The sequence below is a fragment of the Antennarius striatus genome, chromosome 15, assembly GCF_040054535.1.
Source record: "Antennarius striatus isolate MH-2024 chromosome 15, ASM4005453v1, whole genome shotgun sequence".
NCBI lineage: Eukaryota > Metazoa > Chordata > Actinopteri > Lophiiformes > Antennariidae > Antennarius > Antennarius striatus.
In genome coordinates this window covers 5878193-5899070 of record NC_090790.1, presented here as the reverse complement: position 1 = coordinate 5899070, position 20878 = coordinate 5878193, and the positions used below count along the sequence as shown (strand labels likewise).

At 40.7% G+C, this 20878-nt stretch overlaps 1 protein-coding gene across 1 annotated transcript; it reads left to right on the top strand.

Annotated features, from left to right (window-relative positions):
- The first annotated feature begins 3312 nt into the window (after positions 1–3312).
- Positions 3313–20787, top strand: gsna (gelsolin a). Its single transcript, XM_068333950.1, has 16 exons — positions 3313–3493; positions 11474–11670; positions 12533–12687; positions 13052–13213; positions 13456–13605; positions 13677–13766; positions 14063–14195; positions 14605–14909; positions 15471–15604; positions 16171–16261; positions 17576–17746; positions 18239–18413; positions 18997–19118; positions 19221–19298; positions 19396–19456; positions 19958–20787. Exons 2-16 carry the CDS (start codon positions 11475–11477, stop codon positions 20125–20127), a joined length of 2193 nt encoding a protein of 730 aa, XP_068190051.1. The 5' UTR covers positions 3313–3493; position 11474; the 3' UTR covers positions 20128–20787.
- Positions 20788–20878: the final 91 nt, after the last annotated feature.

Below are 20878 nucleotides of genomic sequence, written 5' to 3'. Positions count from 1 at the left end.
GAGAAAAGAAACCAAGGCAACAAACTCAGCTGGAAGCTTGTTCAGTTGGGAGTGGAACTATCAAATCTGCCAACAGAAATATTTTATTATAAGCCTCAGCAAGGCTGTCAATTCACTCCAAATGCATCGTTTTTGTTTTTCTTTTACTACCCCCCCAGCCAACAGCGATTTCTAACCATTTACCTGGCAGTTCTAAAGATAGCATACCCATCAGTCTGAAATAACCTGCAGCAGAGCACCACTCTGTTAGCCCAGCACCTGCCTCATCACAGGGACAAACTGCTCCAACAGCTCTCAGAGGAGAAAAGGGAAAGCGGAGTCGGTACTTAATGGCGTCCCCGCTGAAAGCCTCAGATCTTATAATGACCAGCTGGCAGCCTCAGTTTCTTCTATACATTCTTTTATAAGAAACAAATCTCATGGTCAGTTTTTGTCAGTGGGACCAGTGCATGTCTGGATGTTTCCTATTAGTTCACAGTGAGGTGGATTATCCTCTGGACCCAGGCTGCTGTTTTGAAGATGATACATTGGTCTTTAGTTATTATATATGAATGCTGTTAAATCAAAAATCTCATTCCATTTTGTTGGCACTCGTGTAAATCAGTGGGAAGATTTTGATGTAAAATATCTGTCTTAATTAAGCAACATGATTTGCATGAATCTTGTATCAAAGACACAGCACTCCCATTGAGACCTAAAGTCTGCAGTGTAGTGAATAGTGAAGTAGTGAATAGCTAAATAAGAAAGATTAGATAGATAGATAGATAGATAGATAGATAGATAGATAGATAGATAGATAGATAGATAGATAGATAGATAGATAGATAGATAGATAGATAGATAGATAGATAGATACTTTATTAATCCCGGAGGAAATTGCATATATCCACTGCTCAGGCATTACTTAACAAATAATACTGGATAAACACCAGGAGAAAAGGAAACACTGACATCACAGGACATACCACAAGACATACATTACACTAACAGACAGACACATGCAGCACTAACAGGACTTATATACTAAACTATAACTAAAAATATAAACAGTATAAAATTTAAAAATATTACAGTATTAAAATATAAACAGTATAAAATAAAATCTAAACAGTATAAAATTGAATTAAAATATAAAAACAGTATAAAAAATGAATAAATAAATTTTATATATATATATATACAACAGTATAAAATTAAATTTAAATTAAATTAAATCCATTTTCAACCCCGTGCTGACCTCGCCACCTCCCCCCCGCTCCTCCTGAGAGAGTCATTGTACCCCCTGATGGCACGGGGCACGAAGGAGGACCTCAGCCTCTCTGTGGAGGCGCTGTGTGACAGCAGTCTGCCGCTGAAGGTGCTTCTCTGCTGGGAGAAGGTGGTGTGTAGGGGGTGCCTGGTGTTGTTCATGATGGCCTTAATTTTAGACATGGTCCTGCTCTCCAGAAGTGTCTCCACAGAGTCCAGGCTCAGCCCAACCACTGAGCCCGCTCTGCGGATGAGTCTTGATGAGATTAAGACACTTTAATTTGATAATTTAATATTATAACCCCACATTCAGAATATATTCTAGCAGTTTTACATAAAGTATATCTCAGCAAGTGTAGGTGATCTCAATCATCACATTGACATGGACTAACAAACAAGGACAGTGTCAACCATTAAAAGTATTGTCTCATACCCAGACAAATGCTGTGGTGTCTACTATTCTACTGGCTAGACGTAAATTTCAATTGATTGGAAATCACCGCAACCCCCCCCCCTTCCTTCTATCCAGCATGTATTGAACATATGTATACCCATATCAATTATTGGGCAATGTTAACTCCTAACCACTGTTTTTCAGATTTTGCTGTATACCATGCTGTTGCTGTTATGTAACAATCCTCCAACGCAATTTTCTGCTTAAATTTATTTTTGGTTTTTATTTATTTGATGTTGTTGTTTTTTGTGTGTGTGTTTTTGTTGTTGTTGTTGTTGTTGTTGTTGTTGTTGTATGTACAGTATATTTCTATAATAGTGTGACAGGCTCACCTCTATCTTGCAGATGATTTGTGTTACTGTAATGAATTTGTGAGCCTGTTATGTCAAGGGAAGGGGAAGGGGTGGTTGGGTGGGTGGGAGTTTTCTTAGTCTGATTTACATATTGTGTAAACTCTCTTTACATAACCTGGAAAATTAATAAAAATACCTTGCGCAAAAAGTATTAAAAAATTAAGTATTATGTATTTAAGGGCGTCAATGCACTGTGGTCAAAACCACAATCATAGTTTATTTTCACAGCACATATTAAACTATATGGCTATTCCATCAGATGAATTGTATATTTAATGTTCTGTGTGATTCTGTTCCAGGGTTTCTGTTCCATGGGCTTGAAAAATATGATTTATTTAAGTTTTTTATGATTTGCATTGTATGAAGTTTTGAAAAAATTGAAATGTCCAATCATTACACTTTCCATGGAATAACCCTGGAACATGTATAAAGTGAAATCATAACTGGCTCCAGTTGATGTCAAACAATATTACAAACATGTTTTCAACTAGTGTTTTTGTGATTGCAAAAGTAATCAACTTTCAATCAAATGTTTTTGATTCCTTAAGATTTGATAAATTAATTTCCTAATCAAAACAAAATAAATGCTTGTTTTTGTTTGCACAGTAACATGAAACCCAGATACCTGAACTTTCATGAGTTCATTATTGCCTTACCACATTTATTCTGGACATAAGCCAAACTTTGAAAGCAGACATGTTTGATTCACTATTGTTAAATAATATTTACCAAACAGAGGGGGGAAAAAATTGAATTTGAAAACCCAAAGTACCAAATATTTGACCTACTGAAAACCATGAAGAGAAAAAAACTAATCACATTAAACAAAGGTGGTTCTTTTAGCCACAACCTTTACTGAATAAGATTTTTTTTTTTTGATGCTGGGCTCGAATTTAATGCATTCGCTATACATGCTGCAGCATGCCTTACTACTTAGTGCGCACACAGTGCCTTTACTTTACTTTATTATCATCTGGCAGCAGGCCTGCGGCACAACCAGGCAAGGGCAGTGTTGCACAAGGAGCGCATGATGTCGGAGGCTGGTGCGCACAATCCAAGCTGGGTTTCAAGTTACGACACGCAAACAACGTAGTCCGCGTGAAAAATCCGCGTGAAAAATCTCACTCATGTTGACTATAATTACTATATTTTGCCAGGATTATTAGATGCATACAGTGTGGGTTGCGGAGGCAGGTGGACATTTTCAGGCATGCGTAACTGTGCGTGTGCGCGTCAGTGAATCCTCTGCAGTCGTCTGGCTATGGGAGTGTTGTAACGGGGAGTGTCCCGGGTCATTCGCATAAACAGCGGCTCTTCGCTCCACCGTCCCTCCGACTCGACGCCCATCCAGCCCGGCTGCAGCTAGAAGCGCTCAACGCGGCTCAGTCAAGAATCCCAAGTCCGTGCGTCCGACTCCGATCACGATCAAACCATTGAGGTAGGAACAAACCCTGTCCCATCCGGGCCTCAGTGGAGCCCGGAGCGCTGATTGTCAGTCTGACGCGTTATTAGAGCCGGGGAGGAGCGGACCGTTAAATGGCGCACAGAATGGAACAAAGATTCGATATTGCGGGGGGGGGGGGGGGGGGGTTAATTATATCTCTTCTTTTTGGCGTGCAAACAAAGTTAAGCTGTTTCTCCAGCTCATTCAAACAAGTCTAAACCGAGCTTTTTTTATTTATTTATTTTTTTTATATAGTACAAATGCCACGAAGCTTCTTCCATATATGGCCTGGTAGTGGAAACCCTGGAATATGACTGAAAATGTTGTGTGGATTTACTTTAGCCAGCTGGCTCTGGCTTCCTCACATCCTTCCTAACTGTAGAATTAGATCAGGTTACCGTTAGGGGACGGCAAACTCCTAACATAACAGCATGGAAAAAGTTACTTGGTCGAGCATCACAACTAAACTCCATGTAAAGATCTGTTGCCATAGAAACACACAACCAAATAACAGGACAGAGGAAGTTAGTCACAGCATCTAGAGAAGTATACAGTATGTCTGTCAGTAGTGTGTCAGACAGTGGGGTGCATATTTTCTGTGTGTGTGTGTGCGTGTGTGTGTGTGTGTGGGGCGGGGGGGCGACAAAGACAGCCAATCAGAAAGTGCTGTGTCAGATCTACAGTCATTTGTTAGATGGGTACAGATTACATGCCTGAACGTCCGATTCAGATTTAAGCCTCAGACAACTGTGTGTGCACACACCCTCAGGACAGCTGAGGCAGTGTGTGTCTGTGTGTGTGTGTGTGTGTGTGTGTGTGTGTGTGTGTGTGTGTGTGTGTGTGTGTGTGTGTGTGTGTGTGTGTGTGTGTGTGTGTGTGTGTGTGTGTGTGTGTGTGTGTGTAATATTGTTCCTGTTTTAGTGAAAAGTCATCTTACCTTACTCTGTGATTCAGAAAATCCAAAATCGGGGGTTTTATCGTCACATGAAGAGATAACTATATTTTTAATCTGGAATTTAATTTACAGATAAAAAAAATATAGTTATCTCTCCATGTACATCTCATTACAAGCAATTACGCAGACCTGCTATGACCAACACAAATGGAATGACAATGTTATACGATCACAAGACAGGACAGCTGAATATATAACTTGTGGGAATTGATTTAACATTTAAATCTCATGTAAATCAAATCCCGTTTTTTGAAATGCAGCAAATGAAACAACGGTTAACTTAGATAGACACACACTCAAAATAGACAACTTTAATGTTCCAGTCGACAGATCTGAAAACGTTCATGTGAGACAGTTGGGCGTAGCACTCCTTCCAAAAAAATAAATAAATAAATAAAATAATAGTAAGTCACTTTTACATTGGATTCAGCCACAACCATACCCTTTGTAAGTCCTCAGTATGTCCATCCTGACAAAATTGCTCAAAATCACAGTCAAAGCACTCATTTTAAGAGATTGAATTAGTTACTGATGCCAGAAGTTCTCCCACTTGTTTCACATTTTTACATTTTTACACTCAAAACACACATCCACTAACATTTGGGGCATTACAGTTAAATCTTGTATGATTATAAGTTGTGTTACCAGTGTTTCATAAGGATTATTTATTTGAAGCAAATACGTATACCTGATGATCAGTTATCAGATCTAGATACGTTCTATGTTTTGAAGCCAGCTGGCTATTGGGGCAGTTATTACAGAGTCATAAACATTCATTTGGATTGTTTCTGCTGTGTAAACAGCAATCCAGGAAGCAGCTGCTGGAGATTGCTGTGTCTCTATAGGGCAGGGGTGTCCAAATGTTTATCCACTGAGGGCTACATACAGAAAAACTCACAAAGGGCTTGGTCCAATGGTAGTTAACGTTAACATTAACAAAAATCAGCCACCTGTAGTTAAACTGTGCCTGATAATTCAGTATTCTGAAAACAGCCTATAACTTGCCATTAATGCATATTCATTTATTTTATGGAGGAGCGGGCACCATTGAAGTTACATAGTTGTGTTTCAAAGAGACAAAGTTTTGCACAAACTGATGTTTGTTCAGTGTGTTAAGATGATCAGTAAACTGGTTGGTCCTTCTCTTTCAACAACTGGTCAACTGGACGGTTCTCTGTGGTCGAGCCCTTTGCGATCAAATTATGGCTCCTCAGTAATACAAGAGTGTTGATCAACTTCTCACGGAAAACTAAGAGCCAGTCGTCTCATCATATGTAATCATCGACGTTTAAGACAGACATGTTTTTGAAACTGTGTTTCTGGACAGGCTTTCACGAAGTCAGCCTCTGAAAAAAAGGTTTTTTGTTTCTTGCTATAAGTCAAGCTACCTCATAGCTGGCTATAGCAGCATTCCCTTGTATGTTGTTAGCACAGAAAAAATACTGTTAATGAGTTTGCAGACTGTCTACTATTTGTTTAGCTATCTGTTCATTCAGTGTAGGACCTGCTTTGTTGTTTTATCATGCTGATATACTGTACATTGTACTCTTTCATCTCTGCGACAACATTATGACAGATCACACAGATACACTTCCTTTTGACTTCTATAAAGAAATTTTAATTTTTTTCACCATGTTTGATATTTTCGGTACTTTCTTTCTGTCCGGCGTTTCTTTGATTCAGACATTTTTGGTCATCTCTTGCAACACTTTTCATTCATTAGTTTGGAGGTAGAAGCTTCTGCATCGATGAGTCTTCATTGAATATGGGTGGCTCAGCCAATGGTGCCATAGTTAGCCCATGGGCCATAGTTTTTGGACAACCCTGCTATAGTGTGTTATGCGTCCTAAACGACAGCTGCACAGCCCTCAAGAGGCTCCAAGTGGCACGCATGGAGAAAATGAGTCATCAACAATCTCTGTCTTGAAGGAGGAATCTCTTTATGGGAAAAAAAAGAATAAAAAAAATCAAGACAGAATCATGTGGTTGATGAAACAGGACGCCGGCAGGAGAAATCGAAAGGGAGGGCATGAACCCAGCGTTCCCATTTGCACAACGAATCGAGTTTGAAGCTCTGACACGAGCCTGAAGCGAAGTCAGACTCACTCAGGCACTGAAGCTGGTGAAGAATGGGGGGAGGGGATCGAATAGCTGAGGTCCGGAGTGACAGACTCTCGCGTTCGCATGCAGGCAAAGGAGGACAAAGAGCTGGCAGCACGAGGCTCTGCAGAGGTGCAGCGGCCCTGCAGGCCCCATCTGCTTTTTCCCAGCATGACATGAAACGCTAACTAACGGTTACACCATGTGTGTGTGAGCAGTCAGCGCTCTTTATCCAGCCTGGATCTGTCAGAAACAGTCAGTGGCTAATATTTACTTCACCAAATCCTAAAATGGAAACATTCCAACTTGTAGAAACTCACCATGTTGTCTTACCTTCTTCTTCATGCCTGATGGATATTTAGTTGTCTGGGTTTGATTATTCAAAGCGTGGGTGGTTCAGTTGCAGACGATATAAGCGTCCAACGGTGAGATAAAGAGCTTCAGTGTGCATAGACAGACAGAAGATGCCTCTCCACCAGTAGATCAGAGTCACGCGTGTGTTTGGTGCAACAGAAACAAAGGTTTTCACATGAGAAGTTGAACAAAAGTGATATTTTTGGTGGGTGAGATGTTTCAAAGCAGAGGTGTTTGTCTGCTGTGCCATGAAAAGTCTACTTGAACAACTTTTCAGGATTTTTTTTTTAATTTTTTTTTAGACGCTCTATGTTCTGGCAGTAAAAAGCTACACAACTCGTGGCATGTTTGAATATTTATCATGGGGATTGAATGCATTAAATTTTCTTTTGTCGCGAAACTTCCACCACATTGAAGTACTCGTGGAAAACTTTACTTCGAGTGTAGTTAAGGAAGTGAAACTGAAGTTTTCTTGTTGCTCGTGATTTGAGTTTTCGACGTTAACATGTTACCGTCAGAGCTTCAACCAGAGGTTGCTTTAGCTGGCCTTAATGAGGACGCTCAGCTCAAATGCATGCTATCATGCTACTGTAGGGCGTGGTGGATAAGCCTAATGAATGAGTGTGTACTAACCCAAGCAGAAGCTAGTGATTTATTGCCATTTACTTTGGAACGTGCATTTATTCATATCTCTCGAAACAGTCGAGATAGTTCCCAAGATATATAGGGTGGGTGGAGCTGGTGGTTGGACTCTAGTCTACTGGAGGAGGAGGTACACTAATACCTGGCTCAGTCCAAACATAAAATATGACTTGTAAATTTCATGTAATGTAGTATCGATATATTACTTTGTGGTTTTTAGTTGTAGTTACTTCATTTCACTTTTTCTTGAGGAACTGACAACTTATCTGTGACAAAAAATAAAATAAAAAATGGGGATGCTGCTATGTTCTGTGGTTATTCGGCAATAAATAGACTCACAATAAACAAGCTCATTTGTCCTAAATGTTATTGAGGGCCTTCTGTCTGCAACTTTCCCTGAGATTTTATGGCTGTAGATGAAATGGTACAGTACCACCAGAAAATACTTGGGGCAGTGGAAGCCTGAAGTCATGCCAGACGTGTCAAATATTTGTGGACATGGTGAAGATAACATTTTCTCTGGAGAGGAAATATTCATATACATGGTCTCAAAGATCCCCACTGAGTACACTATAGCAGTAACTTTATATGTACTAGATACTGAGTCATAAATACCCTTCTGCTGATTTTTTTTTGTCTTTGTTGTTTAAACATTTTTCCTTTCACTGAGAAATGTGGGTGGATTACCAAATGAGCCTGAAGCTGTTTTCTCACGTCCATGATCCAGGCTCCCACTCTGACGTAAAAACATATCAGTGGCATCAATCCTCTCCTATATCTCTCAAAACAAGGGGACGTGAAATAAGACGCAGGAAGGTTTTCTTTTGCTGACATTTGTTGCCATGATAATAAAGCAGCCACCAATGATGACGCCATTAGTCACCACTGCTAGCGCCAATGCTGCTGTTTGTGGCAGCTTTCAGTGAATACCCATGCACTGAAGGAGTAGAGAACATAACAGGCAATTACCTGGAGGATGAAATCAAATGTTAGCTGGTGGTGTTTTGTGCTGACATGTATTGTAAATCATTCTGGTCATATGCCAGCGTTAAAAAAAAAAAGTTTCAGGGTTCTTTTCTGTACCATTGGTTTTCTTTTGTGGAATAAAGTTAAATAATTGTTATAATCTGTCTTCATATAGATATCGGTAGACGCTGATTCTGTACATAAAAACTCAGCACCCTCCATCATCTCATCCTGTCTTGACTTTGGATCCGATCAGCATCTTGAACAGATTCGTCAGGAGGTTTTCCTTCTTTATAAACTCTAACAGCTCCCATGAGGTTTACCTGAACAGATGTAGAGATCTGATTGGCTGGATGGCCTTTGGTGTCAGATCCTATGCAACCCAGGATGTGATTAAATAAACATTTTTTTCCAGCATGCAACACTTTCTATCCATGGATATTTGTGTGTGCCAGTATTTAAAGCTTCCATTGTCAATAATTTCAGTGACATAAAATTTTGATGGTCAATATTCTCTTGTTTTCAGGATCGATAAATAGGCTCATTTTAAGCTTATCTAAATCTTTCAGTGTTATATCACATGCTGCAGATCTGCAGTCTTCTTTTTATGGTGGTCAAACTTGGTGGAAATTCCACCAGGTTACTTTAAACTATAGGAAAATTCAGCTTCCCCCACCCTTGAGCCAAAATGACTCCAGTGGAACATTGAAGCAGGCCCAGTTTCCTTGACCGGCCAAACCTGGACACCGGCGCCGCGGCGTCATGGACGATCAGACAGTACATGGACTCACGTGACTCAAGGCTACCCAGTCAAGTGGAAACTTTTTCCCAGTTTTTGACTGTAAGTTCTCACTGATCTAAGATGAAATGGGTGTTGTCTTCATAGCCTCTGTACTGAGAACTCATCCAAGAGAAATTAAAACACCCCTCTCATATCCCGACCTATTCAAAAACCAAGAAAGGAGATGGCGATGGCTAAAGTCCATAGACCTAAAAGACTTTACCGTGAGTCTAGGTTTTGCATGATACAGTAGAAAAGCAGAAACAGGGATAAAGAAATCCCACATTTGTTGCTGTGTTTATGTGAATTGTGAAGCTCTTCCCCCTTCCAAGGTCAGGAACAGATTCCTGCCATGCTTGTGGGCAGACGGCCTCCTAGAATAATGAACCATTCTTGCTCCAGTGTGGACGGTTAGTCATGAAAATTGAGAGGCAGCTGAGCTGTTTCCATTTTGAACTGGGTGACCTCTGTTTAGTCTTTTTTCTTTTTGTGGTACTTGAACGTGATCTTCATCAGTCCTTTATTGTAAAGAACACCGAAGGTTTGAAAAACTTATAATGACATCATTTACAAATGGGCAAATGGATAACTTATCAAAAAAAAATAAAAAATACACCAGTTAAGCTCATAAAAGCTCTTTTAAGAGAGGTCAGGTTCAAATCTGAGAACACTGCTGCACTTCAGAGAAGTTGTTTACCCTCTCAGTAGTTGCTCAGTTTTCTGTGTGGTGCAATTAATGTGTGGGATAGGTCAGGAGTGTGCTGCAAAATGTCAGAAGAAATACCTATTCATGTTTCCTGTTTTTTTTTTTTTTTTTTAAAGTTGCTGAACAGTAGAACGTGTGTACTGGATCAACATTGCAAACATTTCTAACCAAATATATAAGAGTTCTCAGAAACGAAAACTGATTTTTTTTTTTTACTTGAATAAAAGCAGCAGAACCACAACAGACCCACTAAGAAATTGCAAGTCAATAAATTGTTACACGAGTTAGAGTGAAGAAGGTTTGTTTCCTCATCGATTGAATTCTCTTCCTCTTAAAATGTGCACTTTATTTTAGTTATTTTTATTTACTTTTATTCAGTCAAGGATAATTGATTTATGTGAAAATATAGAGAAAAAAAATCATGTTTTTTTTTTTTAAATTATTACTTTTTTTTCTTTCTTTTCTTTTTTTTTTTAACATTATCTTAGATTTGAAGCACATCCAAAACAAAAGGAATTCTTCCGTGGTCAGAAACACTTTGGAACACTGTGGCAGAACTCCTCTGTAGAATTTCTTCTGAAGGAGTTCGACAGAGAAATTAAACCATGTCAGAAGCTTTCAAGTTGCATCATGGGAAGTGTGGGGTCTAGTGTTTGTGTCTAGTGTTTTTAAGTTTGAGCCTAAACAGCAGCGCCCATGTGAGGGACATCATGCGATGGTTGATCTTGTCTTCTGTTTGGACAGTGAGGAGCTTCCTGAGCTCAGACGTTCCCCTCAGTTTGGAGCCATTTCTGACTGACTGTCTTCTCCTCTGCTGTTCTCTCTTCTTTTATACCTCTTGTTAAATAATTCATCAAAGAATCTCACTCGCATTCTGTTTCTTGCAGACAATACAATCGCATTTATACAAAAGGTTTTGACAGCTTTGCGTTGAACAATAGATGAGGATTGTCTCTGCTGGGATTTGTCTGTCATTTTTGACATTTACTGTATCTCAGGTAACTGACGTAAGGAGAAAAAAACCAATGTTACACGTACTGTGACAGGTTTTCTCTGACTACCACCATCATTGTTCTGGGATCCGTCTCTGTGTATATGATTAGGCGAGACAGAGGAACAAAACTGTAGTTATGTGTATCATGTGTAGTTATTGTCATGTTTGGCAGGACTTCCTCTTCCTGCCAGCTGAAGGAAACATCCTGAGCAGCAGTGACTCACCTTGCTGTGCCTTAATATCTAACTGTAGCACTAAACTTTATCTTTGTAACCATAGCAAATGCTGTGGTTTTATGCTTTCAGGGAAAATATCTCTTTAAAAGGGAGTCACAGCCTCACATTAAGAAAGGTTTAAGCTGTGACTCTTATCTCTGCAATGTGTGACCGCTGAGCTTGTTGCCATGGGAATGCACCAACATGCGTAGACCCATGCAGTGTAAAAATCACTAAATGTCAAGTTGTCTGATTTTCCAGGATGGCAGCGCATCACCCAGAGTTTGAGCGGGCCGGACAGAACCCAGGCCTCCAAGTGTGGAGGGTGGAGAACTTTGACTTGGTGCCGGTTCCGGAGAAACTTTATGGAGGATTTTACAGCGGCGACGCCTACCTCATCCTTAACACCATCAAACAACGCTCTGGCAACCTGCAGTACGACCTCCATTTCTGGCTGGGTGAGTGTGAGACCAAACGCTGTGACGGCAGTTTTTGTAGCTTTACAGATTGAAAGTCGATGGCTTTGCTGCTTTTTTGTGATTTAAACTCAAAAAGTTTACACTGTGTATTTGTGTGTCAAAGTAAACAGGGACAAACTTAATTATTATCATTATCATTACTGCCAACCTCCCCCAAAATGGATTAAAAGCACAGATGACCTTAAACTGTTCAAATAACTGATAAGTTTGCTGGAAATATTTTCAAATAATGACACAAGAGGAAAATATTTGACAAAGAATTCTAATAAACTTTTATACAGCAGGAAGCAAACACTTGTGGGCCCACGTTGATTTTTTATTTTATTTTTTTTACTGTATTTTTCTTGTTTCCATGAACACAAGAGCTGATCTAACTTTTCCAGATTCAAGCAGAAGATTATGATCAGTATCTGTGCTTCTGGAAAGTCATTTCACATGACGGTCACAGAAACTGTTGTGCTTCACATTCTGTTCCTCCTCATCTTGTTTCCATCGGGCTCTAAAATTGCGACAGTATGTTTTTGCTTTGTAGGTTGAGATGTGCTTTAAGGTTTGCTGTCGGTTGAATTTCACATGTGAAACCCTAAAACTAATAAATCTAGTTTGATCAAACTTACAGATACCTTAATGAATCTCTGTTCCAATGTAGTTTAACTGGTCACACCAAACTGTTGGTAGGTGTAGGTGTGAATGTTTGTTTGCTCTGTGATGAGCTGGCGCTCGTCCAGGGTGTACCCCGCCTCTTACCAGCTGGGATAGGCTCCAGCGTAACCCATGAGTCATATTTCAGATAAGTGTCCAATGAATGAATGGATCCATGGATGCGGTTCCTCTGATGCAGGTGATTCCTGCTCCCAGGATGAGAGCGGCTCAGCGGCCATCTTTACAGTCCAAATGGACGATTTCCTGGGGGGGAAACCCATCCAGTACCGCGAGGTCCAGGGATATGAGTCCAAAACGTTTCTTGGCTATTTCAAATCTGGAATCAAATACATGGTAAGATTCATTTTTATTCTCTACATGAATTCTATGTATGTTTGACTCATTTTGGGCTCATCTGTATGTACGGCAAGATAATATTTCATTGCTGTTTTCTTCATAAACGACATTTTAATTCAACATCTGTAAAACTGGAGACACAAAGTTCTCCCTCTCCGTTAAAGTTGAAAAACTTCTTAATTTTTTATATGTTTTGACATGTTCATCTGCTGAAAAAACAATTATAGAGTAAGTGTGATCAGTGTCATGATGCCGTTATTTAGCCAAGTGTCTAAATATCCCCATTCTCTTGTCTTCCTTGTGGCAGAGTCGCTGTTGTTTCAAGGTGGTAATTTTACTTTGAAATCCAACTGTGTTTCAGAAAGGAGGCGTAGCTTCTGGGTTCAAGCACGTCGTCACCAATGAGGTGGTTGTGCAGAGAGTTTTCCAGGTCAAAGGTCGACGATCCGTCCGGGCAACGGAGGTACCGGTCAGCTGGGACAGCTTCAACCAGGGAGACTGCTTCATCCTGGACCTAGGAAACGTAAGTTACCGATTATTACTTCACGGTCATTTTTTTTGCATATACTGTAGTTTAATCATCATGGGGGACGTTTTCAGTCAGTGGTGAAAAATCTAGAAGTCCCCATTAAGCCATTAAGAACGTCAGCTTCAAGCTTTTCCTACAAGTCTAGTTGACTTTATTCAACACAGATATCTCGTGTGACCCGGATGACTGAGAATCTTCATTTGTTTTAATTCACCTGTTTTCATTTGCTTGTACAGGAGATCTACCAGTGGTGTGGCTCCAACAGCAACCGCTTCGAGAAGCTAAAGGCTACGCAGGTATCCAAGGGCATCCGTGACAACGAGCGCAGCGGCAGGTCTCGTGTGCACGTCATCGATGAGGGCTGCGAAAGAGAGAGGATGCTGGAGGTGAGGTCAGTGGATGACCACAGAGGAAGTCTCACACGCCTCCGTGTTGAAACTATTTCTCCCGTCCTCAGGTGTTGGGACCTAAACCGGATCTGCCCGTCGGAGGCACTGATGATCTCGTAGCTGATGCTTCAAACAGGAAGATGGCAAAGCTCTACAAGGTGAGACCCATGATGCTGTCATCTTTCCCATCCTTTGGTATCTCTCCAGTCCTAAAGGATAAGTACAATATAATGGATTTGTACAAATTGTAAAGGATTTGGTGAATAATTTCCTTCCATTAATTATCAGGTGTCGCCTCTTTATTCCAGCCATATAAGGATGTGAAGTGATCATTTTTTATTTGTTTGTTAGCAGGATTACACGTTATCTTGTCACTTGATCTATTGTTCACTTTTATTTGTGGAGTTACTCCTCAATTCTACAATAAACCCGTTTGGCCATCCTCACCCTGCAGGTATCCGACGCCAGCGGAGGCATGACCATCGCTCTCGTGGCTGCAGAAAACCCGTTTGCCCAGAGCGCCCTGGAGTCAGGAGAATGCTTCATTCTGGACCACGGCTCAGATGGAAGGATCTTTGTCTGGAAAGGTGGGCGTAGGGCGGAACCATCGTGATCTTATCTGTGTTTCACTTCACTTTTTGCTTAGATAGCAACTAAAACAAGATGTGATATTTTAGTGACCTTTTAAAAGTTGGAAGGCTCACACATAACCCGACTAACTACTTCCCGTTTCTCTGTCATAATGGTAAGATAAGCTAATGTGTTGCTGGGTGAACTCGGACACCTTTCAAAGTATTAAGATAATTTTATTTTGAGCCACTCTTCTTCACGTCCCCAAAAAATGTTCATGATGACATGTTTTTTTTCAATGAAGCTTTATAAAAGTAGGAATTTGTTGGTTGCTTTTATTTAAACCTATACCGTTCAAACATTTAACACAAATAAGTTTCTAAATTTAATAAACAATCACTGATTTATTCCTCTTTTGTCTCGCAGGCAAAGAGGCCAACATGGATGAGCGAAAGGCTGCGATGAAAGCAGCAAATGAGTTCATCAAGAAGATGGGCTATCCCAAACACACTCAGATCCAGATCCTGCCAGAGATGGGCGAAACGCCGCTCTTCAAACAATTCTTCAAAAACTGGCGCGACAAAGATCAGACGGTGGGCATGGGCATCGCCTACATCGCCAACAGCATCGCGAAGATCGAGAAGGTGGCCTTCGATGCTGCCACGCTCCACGACTCCTCCGCCATGGCCGCGCAGCACGGCATGGTGGATGATGGATCCGGGGATAAAACGGTGAGGAAGTAGTATTCTGGGATATTTTTGAGTACCTCCTGCCTCCTGCTAACTTTTGGAACTCAGTAAATTCAAATGGATTTCATCTCAAGAAGATTTCAGAAAGTAAATGTTTGGAGATAGACGCTGCAATTACTTTCCCATCCTGTAGGGGGCGCAGGCTTCACACGTCTAGCTGATTGAGAGCTCCACAGTATAAATATAGATTAGTGATGGAGGCACATGTGATGTCATATAGGGGCACATGAAATGAAAAAATGGAGGAAAAAAATAACACAATTCTCACATTCTTTTAAAAAATAATTTCACATTTTGATATTCTCAGATATAAAATAAAATCTCAGAGAATACCTATTTCTAATCATCTAAACCCCTTTCTGACAGTATTAACATTTACATTATATTATTGTTTTAGGACAAGGATATTTGTGTGTTTTTTGTGATTTTTATGAAATTGCATAACAGTGTTGATGGAATTTACTGGAAATGGGATAAAACATAAAATATAAAACAAATGCGATGAATTATAAAAGAGATTGTTTGTTGTTTGTTTCCTGGCAGATCTGGCGTATTGAGGGGTCCGAAAAGGTGGAAGTGGATCCGTCCACATATGGACAGTTCTATGGAGGAGACAGTTACATCATTCTTTACAGCTACCATCATGGAGGCCGCAGAGGTCACATCATCTACATGTGGTGAGAACACCGGAGACGGTTTGATAGCAGATAAAGCTCACATCCAGATTTAGTTGTTGGACAGTATGCAGGCTGCAACTGAACTAAACCAGGTCAAAGCTTTCAGTCTGACATTTAAACCCATTAAATCTGGTTACATGGTGACTATGGGATTTAGGATTAAAAGATAATTTTGTGACTGGAGAATTACCAATCTGTGCTGAAAATCCACTTATGATGCTTTACAACAAAGAGCAGGACAAAGAAGGACATTAATCAGTCAGTGGTGAGTGTTTGAGAGAAACACAGGACACAAGAAATTATTTGCTCATAAATGAATTGTTAAAATTAATTCCTTCACGTTTTGAGTTAATTTATAATTTCACCTTCATGTTTAATTTTCCACTTTTTTTTTTCAAATGATAAATATTCAGTAGTACAGTCAAAATTCTTGTTATGAGTTTGAATGGCATGGATTTAAGGGAATATCCTTTTCATATATTGGTGTAGTGACAGATTATCAAAAATAATCTGTAGAAATAGTCCCTATTATTTCCTCTTGGAATGATGCGTGAAACGTTTCCCAGGCAGGGCACGGACTCCAGTCGGGATGAGATCGGGACGTGCGCGCTCCTCACTGCCGACCTCGATCGAGAGATGGGCGACAGTCCTGTGCAGGTAAACAACGTGGCTCCTGCAGTGACCCCTCGGTGACCTCTCATCATTCGTGTTATTAAAAGTTTCTCCTCTGGCTTCTTCAGCGCAGCCGCCTTCTCTCTGACCTTTACATGCTTTCACTCCCCACCCCCCACCCCTCTCTCCCCTCCCCTGCACTGCGTCTTCTGTCCTCCTTGTTTCTGACCTTTTCTGTGTCTTCAGGTCGGTGGTGCTCCTATAACCACTCAGGTATTTCCCTGCTCTTCATCCTAACAAAATGACTCTTATGATTTTGTCCGGAGCCAGTGACAAACAATTTTGATTTTCAAACCGTTCAGACATAATTCTATTTTTCCTGACTACGTTTAGTGTTATGAGTTAAATGGCATGAACAGTAAAGGTAAACACAAACAGGATGTTCGATGTGGACGTCCGTGGGAGGTTCCTCCTCTGTCGCCTGCTTGGTCTGCTCCACATAAATAGTCCCTCTGTTTCCAACATCAAGCCGACTAAAAAACTTCTGGCTCCTTAATCATAGAGTCGTCATTCATTTCTGTGCTTAGATTTACTGCACGTCCTCACTTTGCATGTTCAACTTTGTTGGTGTGGGTAAGAAGATAGAGGGAGTTTGAAAAAGTAAAAGAACTTGTTATGGTCGGTGTGAGCAGTGATGAAAAGCTTTTTCCGTGTGACGGAATTATGACACGAGTCTTTGAAGTCAAGTGTGTGAAATCTGCATCATCTGTGTCATACGTTTGTGTTTCATTAGGGGGTTTTTTCTCTTCTCTCATTTTAAAAAAGGAAGTATGTCTTGTTAAAGTCACTTCTGTGACTAACTTCTTGAAAAGTTAGAAAATTCAATAAGTCTGCATTCTTTTTATTATGTAAAATGCATGTTTCCAGTTTATCATTTTCACGATTTTAATTCTAACAGAGAGAGTTGGTGTTCATGCTACTGCTTTCGGTCCTGGGGATATGCTATGAGTTTAAACCTGAAGACAAGTTATCTGAACATTATTTATAAAGAGTTTTACAATGATAAGTGACACACAACACTATTTCAGACATTACCTCTTTTGAAAAAATCACCTTGAGGCACACAGTCAACACACAACTCAGTGAAATGCTGCCATCTTGTGTCTATAACTGGAATTACAACTAGTTAGAGGTTGGGCCCTGGCCCTTGATCATTCTTGGTGGGAGAAGGGCCCGCACAATGTGATGTCACTGTGTGACGTCACTGCACCACTTTAACTGTATAATACTGCATGTGAAAACAGTGACTGACAACTATCTCGTCATTATGGAGTTTTAATTTTGGCGTTTGCGTGCCAGGTGAGGGTGGTGCAGGGGAAAGAGCCGGCCCATCTGATGAGCCTGTTTGGAGGTCAGCCCATGGTGGTGTACAAGGGGGGAACGTCCAGAGAAGGAGGTCAGTCCGCTCCTGCCGAGACGCGACTCTTCCAGGTGCGCTCCAACTCCGCAGGACACACCAGAGCCGTGGAGGTAAGAGAGACGTCCGCCGGGCCTCACCGTTTCAGATGGTTTCAACCATAATTATTGTTAATAACAGTAACAAGGACCTAAGGCAATGATCCCTGTGGAAAGTACTGTTTACATTGTTTTTCATTTTTGTTTGTCCTGCAGAGGTTCATGTTAACCAAATATTTTAAAACAGCCTCTGTTCTTTAGTTGATTTACTAGTAACAAATATGTATTAGTCCGCTACTGAAAATAGTCCCAATGACACAGCAACCAGAACCAGAAATCTTATGAAATAATAGGAAATACCTCCTGAGATTTCAGTGAATCTGACCAGGAATGGAGTCTTACACAAACTGAGGAGAAATTATTTTGCGGTCAGACATCACAGGTTTTTTTTTTTTTATGGCAACATCTTCTTGGAAGCAACATCCACGTCTGAAGTATTTCACAAGTATTGGTTTGCTGATATTGATCGAGCATTTATCGACCGATACTATCTTTACGACAATGCAGGTTGATGCTGCGTCATCCCAGCTGAATTCCAACGATGCTTTTGTTCTGGTGACCCCGGGAGGGAACTTCCTGTGGGTGGGAACAGGCGCCTGTGACACGGAGAAGCAGGGGGCTCAGCAGCTGTGTGGCATCCTGGGGGTGTCGGCGTCTGAGCTGTCTGAGGGAGGAGAGACCGGTGAGGAAAAAAAAAGAAAAGATGATGTTGATCCGAAGAGTCGGGTTAGCGTTTAAAATAGGGCTTTAAGTTCAACTCAAGAACGCGTTTGTCTTCATCACTTGGTGTAACTTAATGAGTAATTACCCCCCCATTTTATACAATGTGATATATAAAATATAAAAATGGATAACAGCATCCGAAGCAGAGACCCACACATCCCTATGAAAAAACAATCAGCGAACCCGAAACAAGAGAAATGCTGACATCTCTTTTAATCCTCCATTGTGTTTCATTAAGGGTTGAAACAGTTTGATAAGTCAGGTCTCTGTTACCAGACCAGAAAAGATCCAAATGTAATACAGAAGAGAGTTGGAGGCTTGTGTGATCTGTTTAGAATGTCGTGAATCAGTGAACCTCAGATGATGCTCGCCTTCAGTACAACCTAACTAGATTTAGTCGTTAATATGTTTTTTTTTTTTTTTTTTACCAGAATTAGAGTTATAATTTCAATATTTTCCCAAGGTATTCATCATTTCTAATGTTTCTGTTCAGGTAAAATACTCTCTGAACAAACTTCAAAATGTTTCTGTACTTCTCACAGACCAGTTCTGGAACGCTCTGGGAGGAAAGGCTCCATATCGCACATCCACCCGCCTCAAGGACAAGATGGACAGTCATCCACCGAGACTCTTCGCCTGCTCCAATAAGACTGGAAACTTCATCGTGAGTCTTCCCATTCCTCCTTCCCTTTCTGGAATGAATTGTTCTGGATAATCCACATGAACTCACTGGTGACCGATTTTTAAATGCTTGTGTCCCCGTCAGATTGAGGAGGTACCTGGGGAGATAACCCAAGATGACCTCGCCACTGATGATGTCATGATCCTGGATACCTGGGAGCAGGTAAGGAAAACACAGCTTTACGTTTTTACACCATAATGTTGGGATTTAGAGCGTTTCATTAGAGGAATAAATGTACTAAAAACCTTCTCCTCTGTAGGTGTTTGTCTGGATTGGAAATGAAGCCCTGGAGGAAGAGAAGACCAAGGCAATGGAGTCTGGTAAAGACAAACTATATATGATTACATGTGAAATATTTGAAAATGTAATTCAATATTATGTTAAACAAAAAAGACTAAATAGATGGGATTTTAGAGTTAAAATCATGCAGATCGGAAAAAAAAAGGGTAAGTGTGACTAGAGCCTCCCTCCATTTTTGTAGTTTTGTAAAAAAAATATTCAAACTTCTCTGAGATAATTTGACTAATGTTCATTCTTCTGACTGCTTTTCAAAAAAATCCAGTCATGAAAACGTATTTTTGGATGATTAAAGTATTACTTATTAAGGATTGTAACGTAATGAAGTTTGGTTTACTCAGCAGCTGGTCGTGACTTTCCTCAGTATCACTTATTCACCGAATCTGTTTCTGAGTCGCGATGCAATGCTTCCCTTTTTATAATAGAACTAAATTCACCATCAGTAGTGAATTTGAATTAAAATTTTCCTAACTAGCTAGCGATAATTCACACGTTTTCTGACCCCCCCCCCACCCCCACCCCAGCGATCCGTTACATAGAGACGGATCCAGCCAACAGAGACATCAGGACGCCCATCGTCCAGATCAAGCAGAACTTTGAGCCGCCCACCTTCACCGGCTGGTTCCTGGGCTGGGACCACGACTACTGGACCAGCGACCCCCTGGAGCGTGCTATGGCTGAGCTGGCCATGTGAGGTCACACCCCACCCACCCCCCGCCCCCATCCCCATTCCTTCCCTACCTGCTGACCTTTGACCCTCCCTGCTCCACTGCAAGCACTGAACTCCAATCAGACTTCTTCCCTACCAAAGCACCCAGAGAATGAGGAGTTGGGTTTTTTTTACCTTAAGATTTTAGGGGATCAGGTTCACGACAGTCACTGGGTACCCCCCTCTACAGCGATGCCTTTACACCCCACATGAAAGTAGTGAGTAGTGCTCCGATACACACAGGCTTCCTGTAGGGTTTTGCACTTAACTCTGCTACTTTGACTTTTACTGTAACCAGTTTTTCTCATTTATTTTATACGTTGACAAATCAATCTGTTCACTAGTGAAACACAAAGAAGAGTCTCCATTAGACTCACTGCCAAGAAAACTGATGCCTTAATATTTCTTTTGGTTTCCAGTGCTTCTTTAAATGGGTACCTTTACAGGTGTCATTGCTGATGCCTTTTGAAATATTTATTTTTTTGAAGATAAATGCCAGATCCATGCCCAGGTAGTAAACGTATGTGATGCTGCAAGTGCCAATATTACAGCCGAAAGCGACGCTTTGCTTTTTTAAAAAAAATCCAGTTCAATCTTCTGTCACTTCCTGTGCTTTGTTATTTCAATAAACCCAAATAAAACACATACATTGCCTGTTATATCTCTGCTTTTACACACACTCATAAAAAGTTGACACCCCCCCTTTTTTTTGTAGAGCTAAACTTTGACAATACAT

What these genes read in the sequence shown, in the direction of transcription:
- gsna (XM_068333950.1), top strand. Translation starts at nt 11,475, where the DNA reads ATGGCAGCGCATCACCCAGAGTTTGAGCGGGCCGGACAGAACCCAGGC. An exon ending in AATCTGGAATCAAATACATG is followed by an intron (nt 12,688 to 13,051) that starts GTAAGATTCATT and finishes ACTGTGTTTCAG; the next exon opens with AAAGGAGGCGTAGCTTCTGG. An exon ending in GACACACCAGAGCCGTGGAG is followed by an intron (nt 17,747 to 18,238) that starts GTAAGAGAGACG and finishes ACGACAATGCAG; the next exon opens with GTTGATGCTGCGTCATCCCA.